The sequence below is a fragment of the Trachymyrmex cornetzi genome, unplaced genomic scaffold (assembly GCF_001594075.2).
Source record: "Trachymyrmex cornetzi isolate Tcor2-1 unplaced genomic scaffold, Tcor1.1 scaffold5, whole genome shotgun sequence".
Taxonomy (NCBI): Eukaryota; Metazoa; Arthropoda; class Insecta; order Hymenoptera; family Formicidae; genus Trachymyrmex; species Trachymyrmex cornetzi.
In genome coordinates, this window is record NW_017299806.1 from 332,877 (window position 1) to 349,031 (window position 16,155).

The window sequence follows — 16,155 nt, forward strand, 5'->3', positions numbered from 1 at the left end:
CAGCCCCTTTCGCAAAGCACCCCCTAAGCCTGGTTAGGGGCGAAGGCGGCGAGCCGCGGAGGCCACAACACGACCGCCGTCCTCATTGGTCGACGCGCTTGCTCTGGGTGGGGCTCCGGAAAAATTGGAGGGGAGAAAAATCCCCCCTAAATAGCTGCGGCTACGGCTGCGAAAAACTAGAATCCGCTCAGCCGGCATCGAGTGCGCGTCGGATTGCTTTAACATTTTACCAGTTCGAGGGGTACGAAGGTGCAATCGAAACAGAACTTCAAATCAGGAGCACACAATGCTTCTTCACTGAAAGAGAGAGAAAGAGAGAAGCGGAAAGAGATATGTGTGTTTACTGTTATTCGTTCGAATGTGATAGTGAATAACAAAGAACAACAGTGACCGATCGTGTTCATCAAAACAGTGTTTGCACATAGGAGTTTGATTTGATAATTTGAATTGATAGTTTGAATAAATAACATTAAAAATTACGCCTTTTAATCTTGGCGCCGAATTCAAAAAAATGCATCTGCGGGATGGTCCGTCGGGTGCGGGAGAGCCCTTTCGATCAATCCACGAAACTGCTCGAAGATTTCATGGGGATTTGGTAACGACAGGAAGCCCCACTATCATGTGCAGCTCGTTACCCTCTCACTGGAGATCAAACAAGTCTCTTCCGGTAGCATTCAAGGTCATAGCTCTCGACGAAGTTGCGGATGGCACCCAAGTTACCATTAAGGCTGGCAACGACGAAAACTGTTGTGGCGAATTAAGGAATTGCACAGCAGTCATGAAGAGTCAGGTCGCCAAGTTCAACGATCTTAGATTCGTCGGTCGCAGTGGAAGAGGTAAGCTAGGAAGAATTGATATATTCGCACATATACGACTTCCTCAAGTATCCACAAAATTTTAAGCGAGCACACTTCGCTTTCGTGTTTACAGGAAAATCATTTACTCTAACGATCCAGGTCAACACAATACCGTACCAAGTAGCCACGTACGCCAAAGCTATCAAGGTTACAGTAGACGGACCACGCGAACCAAGGTCCAAGTCGAGTAAGTCGATATACAAGCAATGACATATTTAACTTTATCGTATTATTAGTAACTTGCGATAGTTGTTGTTGAAAAACAGAGTCAAAACATGAAAGTATAAACGCGCGAATTAATAATAACGTACAATACCGAATACAATACCTATTGTAGAATTTAAGTTTAGAATAAAACACATGCGATACAGAGATTAATTTAGAGTTTTGAGAATTGTAAAAATGATAGAGCGTGAATCGTATTCGAAATAAATCGCATTGAAAATTTCTTCGCATCAATTCGCAAGAAAATATACAGTAATGACGAAATGGAATTCGACAGTCCGACGAGGGGGTGGGATTCGGATATGATATTGTTAGAAGAGGGGGGTGGTATTCAACCGACGGGTCCGAAAGTCGTCGGAAGCTCCGTGACCACCGCGGAATCCGCAAACGGGCGTCGGAGCCTCGCGGGCGTTTAATAATCCGGCGTATATCTGGTGGACCTCAAACCGCGAGGTGGTGGCGGTGCCGCTGAACGGTGCCGAGCCCTCGACACCGAGCGTCGGCTCGCACGTGCACGGGCGAGCGCGCGCACATGCACGCCGCGCAAGAGCACATGCAGCATACACACGCACACGCAGATCGACGTACACACGGACACACCGGGACCTGGCATCGTGTCAAGCCGCGAGAACGAGGTCTTCGTCGGCGGTATGCTCTTTAGCTGCTGCGTTTATTTTCCCGAAAAACGCCGCCGCGCCCCGCCGGTCGTCGTCGTCGTCGTCGTCGTGCAGCCTACTATAAAGCCCGTACCAGACTACCAACTCCGCTGTAGGTCGAGCCGACCGCTGATTCTGATTGCCAACCCATAATAGACCGATAACAATGAGGTTGACTCATTATAATTAGTTCATTATAGGTCGGCAGTCAGAGTTGACAGAGTTAAACCAGAAACACATGGGCCGGTATTCATAATCGATTCTTATTTTTAAATCAAATGAAGTAATGTTTTGAGATGCTAATGCGGCATTGTGATTGGCTTATGGCATCTTAAGACGGTCTGAAATATAACAAGTTTTCTGCAATAAGCCTATTTATTAACTAAGCTTAAGAGATTTCCTACAATAAACTATTAGTAATAAATCATAAGTCAAACACTAGAAATGGACCGTAGTCGATTATTCTTTTCACAATCGACTGTGATTAATCAATTTCTCACGGGTTAAGACTTGAAGCTTAGGTAATATAGAAGGTTCGTTAACTGTAAGAATCAACTGTGAGTACTAGGTAAAGAAACACATAAAGCAGTAAGTGAATTGGGCAATCACAATAGAAAATGTAAAGTAATAATTACATTGGCAATGGCCTTACATTCTATTGTGATTGGCTAATTTGTTTATTACTTACCCCCTATTGCTTTACATTTTTTTACGTGTCATGGACTTCAGTAGTCTGATAGGGGCTGAAGTGAGACTGTTTATTGGTCGGCACCCGGGGAAAGAAACCAGAAGGAGAGACGCGGAGGATACTAACTGGCGGCGGCGAAGGCGACGGGGAAAGATAGAACGCCTGCAAAAGAAGCCGCGTTTACGCGTTTGTTTATCGCACCGCATATGGCGGTAGCATGTGCCGCGCCACGAAAACCCGCGCCACGTCGTAATAACGGATTTTATGCCACGCTCGTATAAACAGAGATACACTAGCTGCTCCTCCGGATCACCCGGGGAGAAGCGCCGTTAATCGTCGCTTTTATAGATCTTGGGTGGCCGAGTTCCTTCTTCCTAGCGTTTGTCAGTTCGTTAGCGATCACAGAGATTTCATTCTTCGAATAGTAAGATCCTCTTGTAACGGCTTTACATGTCTCCTTATTTCTCGCAAATTTTATAACGCACAGCCCACAATATAGACTGCGAGAGAATTTGGTGGATCGTAAAACTCCAAATGTTAGCCGAGAGCGCGTAGATCGAAAGAAACGATGAAATCTATTTTCAACGCTCGAATCTGGTCGTTAGCGCATGTTTATATAATCGAGCATCTCCGATTTATTTTACAGATTATCAGTATACCGCCGGTTTTCATGGACTTGGTTTACTCAGTCCCTGGTTGGATGCTACGTACTTCGGAACAGCCTGGACTTTACCGCATCATATGTTTAAAGGTAAAATATCGCGACGTCACTGCGTTCAGGAAAGAAAGAAAGGGAAAAAAAGTAGATTGAAGCGGGGGAAAAAATATTTCACACCTCTATGTATCGCGAACGTGTAAAAAAAAGTCTTAACAGAGAGTTCGCGTTCACGAGAGAATCCGTGTTATCGATTTCGTCGAGTTCGCGACGCCTGCCGATGATTCATACTCCGTGAGCTGGACCGAGGGGTGAGTCTGAGCTCTCTTTTCCCACAACGGACCCCTCTACGGTCCCCTCGTCCCGCTTTCCTGTAGCCGCGTACATCCCTTTCGTCGTTGAAACAACAATGCGACTTACTACTACATTCGCCCCCGCCGAACGAACGGCCGAGATTAACCGATTTTTTTTTTTTTCCTTAGGACCATCACCCCCCGAACTATTCAATACGTCCATCGCGCCAATGTTGCAATCGTATCCAGTAGTAGACTACATCACTACTAGTTATCACGATTACATGATACCGACAACCAATGCACACCCGATGTCACCGATCCTGCTTCCGGTGAGTCCGGAACACAGAGGAATGTCGCCTAAAACGTCACCCAAAACGTCGCCCAGAACGTCGCCCAAAACGTCACCCAGAACGTCGCCCAGTCCTAGCGAATCTGGTAGTGGCGAGTCCGTAACCGAAGAGGTTCGAAGTGCCTTCGTACCTCTTCGACACAACACCTTACCACCCACCACCTCCTCGTCATCATCGTCGCCAGACAGAAATCCTAAAAAACCAACCGAAGGCACGAGAAACGAATTGAAGGCACCCACCACGCTCATCTCCGAAGCGTACTCGCACAGGAGTCCGCCGCCGACGAAAATCTCACAGTCACCTGCGAAAGTCTGGAGGCCGTACTCGAAATCGTAGATCCAAGTAGCGCAAGAACGACGTCCCGAATATCTTGGAAGAAGGCTAGTGAAAATGTATACCCGTGGTGGTAGACGGGAAAGATAATGATTATTTCTTTATAAAAATTTGTTAAATTTCATTTTATAAGTTTTATGAATCAAAATTTTGTAATTTACGAATATGAATCAAAATTACAAGACGCGGAAAAAGTTTAAAAAAGTGATGCATTTATTAAAATTAAAATCATCAATTTTCTAAATAATTAGCTTTCGGATATTTTCGAGATGAGTCAAAGACTATACTCTTTGTCTACCATTGCGGATGCGTGTTTCAAGTTTTACAAATTCACGATGAATTTTATAAATTTTCTTGAAAAAAATTATAAAATTCTCTGAATTTTATAAATTTGGACAAATGTAATACGAACCTGTACATACACCGTGTACATAGTTCGTGGACAATAAAGTAGTTACAGAGAGATACAGATTTATCTACATTCTGTGTGTTCATGGAAAGTACGTATAAATGTGTAAGTGAATATATGAGTGAAAGAGGGGAGAGAGAAAGAGACCAAAAAAGACAGAGATATTGATACTATTTATAAGCCAGAGTTTTAATGTAAATAAGTAGTAGAAATGCAACGAGAGACGAATAAAATCGAAAAGATCCACGTAAGAAAATTTTAAACAGCCTGTTATATTTAATCACACCTTTTCAGCACACCTTTAAAGTTAAATTTAACGATCGATCACTATTATATCCTAAGAACGATCGATATCGTCGCGGGATCTATTCTCAAAAGTGTCAAAGAAGAAGTGTCGTCGCGTCGAACAGTCCAGGCATCGCGAATAGAAAGGAAAGAATATGAAAGAGAGCGGAACGTCGCACTTCGTGCTGCTGCAAGGGGAATCCATATTTTTTTGTCGCGATTTAAATCTGAATGGTCGTGCCGTCGCGCAATCGCTCTGTCTCTTTCGTGTGTGCGTAAGGGATCCCATACGGCGAACACAAGGGTGGAGAATGGTTTATATCGAGGGGAGTGCGTGAGATCTGTATTAGTACCTATAGGTTTGGGACATCAGCGGTTCTCAGATCCGTCGGAATAAATCTCGGTTAGAGGCTCAGATCAGTGATTCTTTGCGTAGAGCACGATCCGTGACGGATACGATTTTTCGCCAATAATTGCATTTAATTTCACTTGGCGCATAAAAACATGACGCAACCGCGGTTCGATAACGTACGGCTCATTCGACGAGATGTCGCATGACGCGAAATGTCCGTCGGGACTGTGCTGCATCACGCTGAAACACGACCTGGGGTAAGGGATAGTTTTTTTTCTGAATTGTTCCGGCCGTGTTTGTCAACTGGTGCACAGAGTACGAGCGCAGTTAATCTCGGTGACGTCGAATAACTCAATTCTCGCATTCCGGTTGCAGGTGCGACGTGTTACGCGCGTCTCCGATATATACCTTCGGATCGAAAACGCTGCAGCGAAAATTCGATACGCAGCTCTATGTAACATACTGGCAGCTATGTGTGTAAAATCTTGATCAGGCCGCCTTGATTAAAAATCGCGGATCGAATCCGCGCTGAAATTTCAAAAGTGACCGATCGATCGCGCAGCTTTCGGCGATCTCGTCGCTAGCTTTGCACCAAGCTTAATGGGATTAATCCCCGGCGAGAAAATGAGAACCGCGTTGACACCCCGTAACCGTGGGGCTGTTCGTTGACGAGTAGACAACGGAACCAAGCAACCATGAAGGGTCACCACATCAACCGAGGCGAGCCGATCCAAGCCAATCCGTCGCGCGAGCCAGCCGGCGCTAACTAATGTTTGCTCAAAGAATCGTCATGTATAATTGAGTCAGCCGCGGCATGGGATGGAAAAAATCAACGGGCGGACGTGCGGATCCCCGAGCTGAATAATCGACTTTCGGTGTATATACACAGACTTCCATTCGCGATTTTGAAACAAACCGCTCTTATTAGGCGAACCGTTTGGTATTTTATGTGCTGCAACGTCGTGCTATCGCGTTTGACCTCGCGATCTCACAATTAGTATAAACGGAGGGAAAATTAATATTTTTCGAGATAACTACGTTAATTGCAGCAACAAAATTTACATACATATATTCGCGAAAGTTATAATAGTTCATATCTCGTGTACTTTGTCAAGTATAAAAGATTCACGGTGTCAAGTAAAATGTTCATTTCAATCGTTAAGCGGCTTATTTGTTCCAATAATCATATACATAAAAACTGTCATTTTTTTAGTTCCTTATAAAAAAAGGTACAGAAACATAAAGAAAAAAAATATACTTAAAAAAAACTAATTTCATTTACATATATGATTTTAATAAATCATTTATTATAATTTTATTCCTCTATAACTCGGTTATTACACTAAAGTTGCATTTTAAAACTAATACTCTTCAAATCTTTATGATTCAAAACACTCGAATTCTGGAAAACTTTGTTTTCTGAATTATGTTGTTATTGTGGCAAATAAACGGTATGTAATAAAGTAGGAAGTAAACAGAATTAATTACAACGATTCTAATTAGTGAAACAGATCGATATGGGATCAACGAGAACAAGCAATTGAAGTATAATGCGACGCGGAAGGAGCGGTTGATTCGCTTCGTCGACATGCCGGAGGACGTCGATCCTCTTCGCCAGTCTAGAATCGTGAGGACTCTGGTTTGAGGGTCCTAGAGTTAGGCAATCAGCGTTGATGAGGGGGTCAGGTCGAGGGGTGAAGGGCTCGGACAATTAGTAAGTACCCCGCCCACTCGCTCCTGTGTGTCGCTCTCGCCCCGGTTCACCTGCCCAACAACGCACCGACCGCAGCCGCTACGCATGCGAAAGAGGCTACTGGACGTGGAGCTGGGACGCTTCGTTTACGTAGATCGCGTTGTACGCACTGGATTACGCGCTCGTAAAGGTCTCTTCACGGTTGCGGAGGCAGTGTCAACGCGATCGGTCGAGGCAAATCGGCGAACCGAGCCCGATCCCCGTTTACGCTGATAATACATGGTTGCTGTTTGCAGCCATGAAAAACCACCCTTGGACAAATTTAATACTGGAACGTAGTAATTAATCACTTATTTGGAATATTAAAAGCAGTTGTTTAGTACTTTTAATACTCTAGTCATTTCTAGTATCAAATTGGCTGGTACTAAATTGGATTTCTGTAATAAGGCAGACAAGCACTTTGATACGAGAGTGTGAAAATATTGGAGAACACGATATGTTCAGAAATTGCAAAGACGGCAATATTTAAAAAGAGTAAATCTATTTATATGGAAAGAACGGTTAAAGTATCTGAAAATTTAGCTATATACGGATTTGAAAATAATTTTGTCAGATCATCAAAATGATTATGTAAGACGCTCTAGCTGGAAAACCTTTTGCAATATTGCTCATTACGCTCGAGCGTCCTACACAATTATTTTGATGATTCAACAAAATTATTTTCAGATCTGCACCTAGCTAAACTTTTAGATACTTCAGCAGTCATTCTTTCCATGTAATTTTAACTCTTACCGTACTAATATGGGTAACTAGTGAGCGAGCGATTCCTGTTCGTGCAAGTTTCTTTGAGTCTTTCGGTAATTATAAATTATACTACATTTTATTATTTTCCAAAATAAAGAGTCAATATTTATTCTAGAAAGTTGAAAGTATGTTAGTGAATTTTTGGAGATTTTTTAAATTATTTTGAAGAGGTGAAAAAACGAAGAGATTTGAAGTGACCCTTGATGGTATATGGATGAGGCACCAAATTGTAGATGGTACGGTAAGGGTTAATGTAGAGTAGATAATTTCAATTTATTGGTTTATAATCGAATTTTCAGATCGAACAGCATTGACAATGAGAGAATTTTTCGAAAGATACTGGAAGTACCGCAATATAATAAGCAACATAGTAAAATAAAAACAAAAGATCTTCCGTAGAACTATTCAAAGAATCCTCACTGATCTTCTCTAGCGATACTCTAATTGTTCTTATGATGAAACATGCCGAGGATTACGTGGTATTTTGCAAAAGTCCGAAGAAGGTTGTACGGCGGGAAATCGCGGAAATAATAAGCCTCTTTCGAGAGGAATTCTCAACGACAGTGAAGACGAGTCTCTTCTTTCTTCTCTTGACGCAGAATCTCGTCGTCTTCGAGAGGCGTCCCGTTCCTCGAACTAAACGTCTTTTGCTCGTGGCCATTCGAGGGCGAAGGTAAAGGCGAAAACGCGGCATCGTGCGACCTTAGGAAAAACGTTTAACGAGCTGTTTTGCATCGCAATGCTCCGACCTCGTTATCGGTTATCGACCCGCTCGCGGCTGCTGTCGTGGATTAAAGAGTACCTACCCCACCGTCACGTGTACGTCACGTAGTGCGTCTACGCACACGTTTGTTTCGTCGAGGCGCTGTTTAATCGTCGATTGGCACAGCGAGAGCCGTTGAAAAGGCGAATTGTTTCGCGGAAACCACCGATTTTCAGGCCGCGTTTGCCGCTAAATCGGCGCGCCGTCGTTTCGCGGAACGCGGATCGATCTTTCCGCATTTGTTTCCGGGAGGAAACTTGTTTTTCGCTCGTAGAGAACGGGCCCGGCCGCGCTTTTGTTCCTTTGCGTGTTGAAATTTTTTACTCGCCCTCCGACCAGCCACGCAATCAAAAATTCTTTTTCTTCCATGCTTTTTCATTAACGATATCGCGAAATTACGAACGCGGCACTGACTCTTAGATCGATCTTAGGAACGCTGTGAAAAGCAATAAATCGAACAATTTTATCATACATTGCTAAACATTTTTAATCCTTCTGTCAATGCATTAATACCTATATCGAATTTTAAATAGTCAAAATTTTTATATTTTTATGTGGCTTTCGTTATGACATCTCAAAAGCTTCACCCTTCAAACAACTATTTTGTACATCTTTTTCCTTTTTTTCATTTTTTGCGAAAATCTTGTAAAACACAATAAGTAATAAAAAAGTAAAAAATTATGTAATAATTGACAAAAGGGTTAAAAGCGTATTCAAATATTTGTTAAATAATAATTTAAAAATAATTCGCCTATCTGTAAAAAAGTAGCTTTGAGCTACGAAATGGCTTTGAATGACCTCCTCATTCTTAAAATAAGAGTATCTAATAAATTGAAAAAAAAAAAAAGATTTTTTCTCTTCCTATCTAAAATTAATCCCGTCACACAAAGACGATACGGCTTTCCCTCCAATCTTCCAATGTATAAAATTAAAAAATGATTACTAAAGGCGTTTCAAATTACTAAAGGAGTTTCAAAACTTTCTAAAATTTCAACACCCAAAGTCGGTGACTCTTCTAATGTAACTGTGAAGCTAAAATATCGGAAAAAAGGGACAAATTAGTTGTTGACAAAGATAATTTATCAATTGGTTTTATTGTCAAGCAAAACTATCTAAAATTTTAACACTCAATGATTCTTTTAATGTAACTATGAAGCTAAAATATCGGAAGCTAAAAAAAAGGAACAAATTAGTTGTTGATAAAGATAATTTATCAATTTGTTTTATTGTCAAGCTTTTTTTATGATAGTCATGTCCTTTCTTTGTCTATATAAAAAAACGTGTCGAAAACCACAAACAAAGCCTTCCTATTTTTCAGTAAATATATGTTCGTAAAAGGAAAACTCTAAAGAAAAACATTTGTGTAAAAATACAAAGGTTAAAAATTGCTTTCTAGCTCCAAATTAAAAGAAAAATAAATTTCTTAGAACAAGACAGTAAACATACATTTATACCAATATTAACTTATTTTCTGATTTGCAACTCGTTGCAACTTTCACACTCAATGATTTTCAAACGTTTTCAGAGTTAAGTTATTCAATTCGAATACGAATTCCACCAAGTTACGCTGACCTGTTTCAAAATCCACGAAATCGGTTCTCCAATCAAATTCGTAGGTAGGTAAGTTCGAAGCGTTCGGGCCGGACCCTCGGTTTCTTTTTACTAGGGTCCACCGAGCTTCCATCCAACGACAGAACGGAACTCATCAGTCCGGGAGGAAGTGGACACGTCGGAACAATTTCCTTACACCGTCTCTCCTTCCATCATCCTGGTACAACCCGACACCACCCCCTCGGACCAGCAGCCTCATTCCTACCCCGTCATCGCAGCCGCTACTGAAATTCTGACCCCTCAACGATTGACCAATTTGCCAAATCGATTCACATCGAAATGAACCTACGTAATATCTCGAGTTGGCTACTATGTCTCTCTTTCCCTCCTTCCTTCCTCCCCCCCTCCCTCTCTCTCCCTCTCTCCCTCCTTCCCTCTCTCTCTTCCGTGCTCTTTTAAATAACGAAGAAACTTGTACCTCTCTTTTTGCAGTATGCGAAACGTGCATACTATCGAGAGTCGAATGTATCGTAATATTTATGCATGAAAACAGCATTTCTAAGATTTGCAAAAGTATAGCTGTGAAATATATTTTAAAAATATAGAAAATATATTCAGCAAAAGAATTTAATCTAAAAGTATCAAAAAATTAGACTAATAATCGTTCTCTACATTCTCGTTAAAGAAAAATTGATTTTAAGTTCGAAAATTATTGTCACCAAGATAATTATTTTTATATAAATATACAAAAATTTTAAATGTCAAATTTTGTTACAAAAGTACGGCGTATACATATTTTGTAAAAAGTTTATTTAGATTAATGAAATATTAGCAAAAATATATTTACGACTATATTCTCTATATCTTATATTGGCTATCGATGGAAAGAGAGTAGAGGATGCAGAAGGTTGAACTAGATTGGGGTCTAGACGTACGTGGCAAAAGCACCCCGGCATTTTTAATGCCCGAGCAAGTAGGTACTTAGTACCTATCCTCTCGGAGGCAGAGAGCCTCGTGTACCCACCCTCCAGATATTACCCTTTGGAATAGCTGCAAAAATTATGGACAGCCGATAGGCCAGCAGCCGCTGCAGGGGGGCGTCTCATCCATTTAGGTCCATCACACATGACTGGATAGGGTGAGACTTACCCCGCAGAGGTTCTCACGTAGATTACGAATTTCTCGCTCTTTTTCTCGATACTAGTTTTACGAATAACGAGAAATATTATTTGCCTTTAATTTTAAACTTTTTTGCTCAAATCGCAAGTCTTATCTCATTCTATAAACAAAAAGATTTCTTTAAAAATTAAAAAAAAACATGATCTCATGATGATGTTTCATGTTACACTTTGTTTACGCAATATCGAAATCACATTCAGCATTAACATAGAATGAGATAACTCTTTTGTTGTTTATACATATATATATATATATACACTTTTGTAACAAAATCATGAAAATATTATAAAGGAAAATCCTGCTTATACGAACGTTGTTCATATTTCAAAGGCGACACCGCGGCACACTTTTTCAAGGAGCAAGCGTGTCGTTACTGATCCTAAAGATCGCTTGGATGCAGACTATAGGGGATGGGCTCGCCCTTCTAGAGCAGATTTATCGATTATTCTTGGTCCAGTGGTCCCCTTTCGTCGAACACAGCATGCCTTATTCGATGTCATACGTGGTACAGTGCACCAAGTTTACGAAAGCAAACATTCATTTGCGACATCAACAAAAGTAATTCTATTAATATAAGAGCAAAGCTGACGATATTGTATCAATTAAGAACGTAGCTTAAGTTCTCAAGTAATCGCAAGTATAAATAATATAAATAAAAAATATGATTAATCGTACATATTTCCTAACTGATGAATGACAATGATAGCTACGTGGTTATAATTCAGAAAAGTGCCTGCATTTAAAAATCAGAACGATTAAAAGAAGCAGTAAAAAAAATCATTATTTTTAGGTTTTACAATTTTTACAAATATAATATAACGTACATATTTACTCATCGCGAACTTCCTTTTCTGTACTTATGATCGATGTCGTCGACTATACACGAAACACGCGGCTACCCACGTACCTAATAGCGCGTCCTAACATGTGTGCATGCACACAAGCTCGCATACACTCGCTGCACTCTCACCCCTCGTACAGCGTATTACGGTCGTCGGGGGTAAACCACCCTGGCCTCTAGGAGCCGAGAGCGGGAGCCCGCAGGGGTACGCCACGACAACCCCCGTAGCAACCCCTCAAAATCAACCAAACTCCCCCCCCTTCGCCTTTCAACTGCACCTCCGCCTTCCTTCCTTTCTAAACCTTCTGATCCATTCTACAGACGTTAATATCTCGTGGGTATCCGTCCATGTTGGATTTTCACTTCGAAAGTTAATCAAGCCTTTGTTGATATCGATATCTTGGAACTATTGATAAAAATAAGAACATTCTCATCTCTGTCACATGCAAATTTTTGTTGTAAACTTAAATACAATGAAAAATACATGTAGAATTGTATTAGTTTACGAAATTATTTCATTATATATCAATTATAAAGTTCTCCTTTTATAATAATAATAATATGATTATTATAAATAACAGAGTCTATTTTAAAATAAGTTAAACAAATGTATTAGAAATAAATGTATTTCAAGAAGATGTTCAAACATTAACAATTTCTTGTAAACAGAATAACATTATTGACATGCATACAACAATGTGATTAACAATAATACGTGCATTCGGCTTACATGCGTATTGCATACTCGAGGGTCTTTGTATCGAAGCTACCACTAAAAATAGGGTGACTGAATATATCGGGGACAGCTAACACCATTATCTAATACTCCCCAATGGCCATATGTGATGCCTCGCTCTCGTCCTCTCCCCTGACGTGCCATTCTTAAAAACTTCTGCCATGTTCGCCTCAAAATTGCAATGTGATATCGTTGTTTCGTGAAAAATCGCAACACCCTATCACTATAAAACTATAAATGTAATCTATTAATTACCTCTATTTATCTATCAACAAGAAATAAAAGCCGAATAATCATGAGGATTACACATGTAAATATAAGGATAAAATATCATAAACTACTCTCAAAATAAAATAGCCACCTAATAGTTCCTTTAAAAAAACTAATCTAATTAGTCTCTCAAGAATAAAGATTTATATTTAAAATATTATAAGTATAAATTCTTTTAATTTTCAAATTCTAGTTTAATCTAGAAAGAATAAATTACAAATTATCTCAAAAAAAGTAACAATCAAAATATAAAATGTATTAACATATAGGAAATATAAAATAGTTTAGGAGAGAGGAAAGAAAAATTACGTCTTTTTTAAAATTAATTATTTACTGACAATATTAAACATAAATTGATTTAGAGCTAACCCCAAAGTGTTTGTTTCAAGTTCTCTAGCAATAATATAGATATTAATTTTATTATGACTACTTTGATTTGTGTCATTTCTTTGGGAAGTATTTGAATTCAATCTTTATCGCTTTTCTCAATTAAAGATCGATGTATCTAGTATACAATCCACACATAGTACGAAACTCGAAAATTTTTTATTTGTATTTTTTCTTATGAAATTGATATTCTTTTGCTAAATAGATAATAATCCTTAATGTATTATCCTTTTTCAAGTTAAATAATAATAAAATTTGAATTAAAAATAACACGCGAATAAAAAATGATTTGACGTAAGTATTAATAAGATATTGCTTTTTGTTATATGCATATGCGTATTGTCTTTTAGTTCCACTCGAAGTTCGACTAAATATTTTGCAAATTTTTCCGCATCGCTAGCTATCTATGAAATAAACATGAGTTTTAAATGTCTATAGAAATTTGACAAGAAAACCATTTTGGTTGAATTTACGATAGTTTGTCATATATTTCATGCTTTTCTTTATTCTAAATCGTTTGAAAAAATCTTTTGTACTACACATGTATAAAATCACTGCAAGAGAAATGTGTGCCACGCGTATTACATTATAGACATGAAAGCAAGTCTTGATACTTTTTTCAAATATCCAAATAACCAAATGACATATTTATAAAAATAGCAATTAAAATTACGTTGTTAAATTTATAATGTTAAACGTGCATAGTAACGCTTTTCAACAATGTCTTACTTGAGTTGTTTAAACTATCTTTTATTAGTCAACTTTTGTATTAATTGGCGCAAACACGCATAAAATGTTACGAAACAGCCGAGAACAGATTGTACACGAAATACTTTATTAGTGACTCAAGCGAATGTCTTACAAGATCCCTTTAATCTAACCACGCCAACGCGGAAATCCCAAATCACATTCCTCTCTTTCTATAAGACTGAGGCAACCCTCGCACTATATCGAAACGTAGAACGAAGGGTGAGGCGAATAAGAGGGTGGTCGGAAAGAATTGTGATCCTGTTCATTCGGTATGCTCCCATCTCTATACTAACAATAAGAGTGGAAAGAGGAATATAGTAAGGAGGAAGACGCAAATTCTTATCAAAAACAAGAATTTTAAGCCAGCGTGCGGTAATATTAGGAAGAAAAAAACATGAATATAGTCGAAACGTACAAAATTGAATTGTGACATATCAATAGGTATTAGCATAGCGCAATATAATATCCAGCGTTGACTCCTAACGCCCATTTATATTTTGCCGTTATTTTTTGTATTGATTTAAGGAGTCTATAAATTTTGTTTGGTTCTTTACCTGAATTTGTTTACCTGAATATACACTGAAAAAAATGCATGTAATTTTACATGGAAATTACATATCTATGACCAGAAAATTACCTAAATATGATTAGAAATTTACAATTTTCAGTAAATTTCCAATTATATTTATGTAATATAAGTAATTTTCCGATCACAAACATGTAATTTCCATGTAAAATTACATACATTTTTTTCAGTATAGTCGATCTGTAAATTCTTCCATTAGCAGCACGTGCCTTTTAAACATTTACTCGTGACGCAGATAGAAAAATAAAAGTTTCTCTTTTGAAATATAAAGAACAGCGTGCGCTTGAATGCCAGGAGGAAGAACAAGATGTATGCACGAGAGTGCATTGAGAAAGCAGTGGTACATTTCATGAAACTTTCAAGGAATTTAATGACTTATACTTGCTTCATTCTATGTGCCGTGACGAATGCGACATTTTTCTTTTTTCTCCATATATTTCGGCCTAATGCGACGCTATGCGACGTCAATGAAATTTATGGCGAGCCGTGTGCCCGGAGTTATCCCGCACTGTTGGAAAGCTTCTAAAGGTACAGCAAATTGTTTCAATTTTATTCATGGCGCGTGGCTCTGGTACCAAGGCAGGGATTTCAGGAGTTTTTGTCGAAGTGGATAGGCCAGTTGCACACGCCGTACGAGATAAAAAAAGTGTGTACAAAAAATATCTTTAAACCAAAAACAGCGGGTGTCTTATGTGAAAGTTCCACAATTTTAACATCATCTGCATGACCTTGACCACAATATAGCACGTATCCTGGGGTGGCTTCATTATGCTTCTAAAAGTGAAAGCCATTAATCAAACGCTTGAATAATGTGTTTTTATTTTGCAATCCTTTTTTCATTTTTTATTCCTATCGACAGTATTATGTTCCAAAAACGTTTCTTTCTCGGTAATAAATCTTTAGAAAATATTATATAATTCATACAAAAATATTTGTTCTTAAATTTGTTAAAGTAGTGAATTATTATTGATAAATTTAGCAAAAATCGCGGTAGCTCGATTCAATCTTGCAATCTTGCAGATATATCATTCAATCTGTCATCGCGAATGCTTACACTTCTAAATGCATACAACTTTCATCCGCACGTTTTCCCACATAAGTGTCATCAGGTAAAAATAGGTAAGATCAAGTAATTGAGACATCTATATTCCCGAACGGGAGATGTCATCAAAGATGCGAAAGTACAATCATCCGAAACTTTATACGATCCTCCCGCGGACAATACAATTCGGCGATATAATACCGAGCATCCTGGTGCGCGTCGCGCGGCCAGAAAGAACGTTTCTTCCGGGACATTCATTGAAGGGCAACGCGTAAAGTGTAGGATCTCACGGGATGCGTGGGTGTCATTGATCAAAAAGATTCATGGCTCATCTTTCCAGGAGCAGGAAAAGATAAGTCGAAAATTGCATTGTCAATTATATTTTCCAAACATCCAGCTGTATGTATATTCTTTACAGGTTTTCAAGATGCTTAATTAGCATCGTTG

At 39.0% G+C, this 16,155-nt stretch overlaps 1 protein-coding gene across 1 annotated transcript; it reads left to right on the forward strand.

Annotated features, from left to right (window-relative positions):
- Positions 1-206: 206 nt before the first annotated feature.
- LOC108765556 (runt-related transcription factor 1) lies at positions 207-4,134 on the forward strand. The gene is made up of 4 exons (XM_018514320.1): positions 207-836; positions 931-1,044; positions 3,073-3,177; positions 3,564-4,134. Exons 1-4 carry the CDS (start codon positions 512-514, stop codon positions 4,061-4,063), a joined length of 1,044 nt encoding a protein of 347 aa, XP_018369822.1. The 5' UTR covers positions 207-511; the 3' UTR covers positions 4,064-4,134.
- Positions 4,135-16,155: the final 12,021 nt, after the last annotated feature.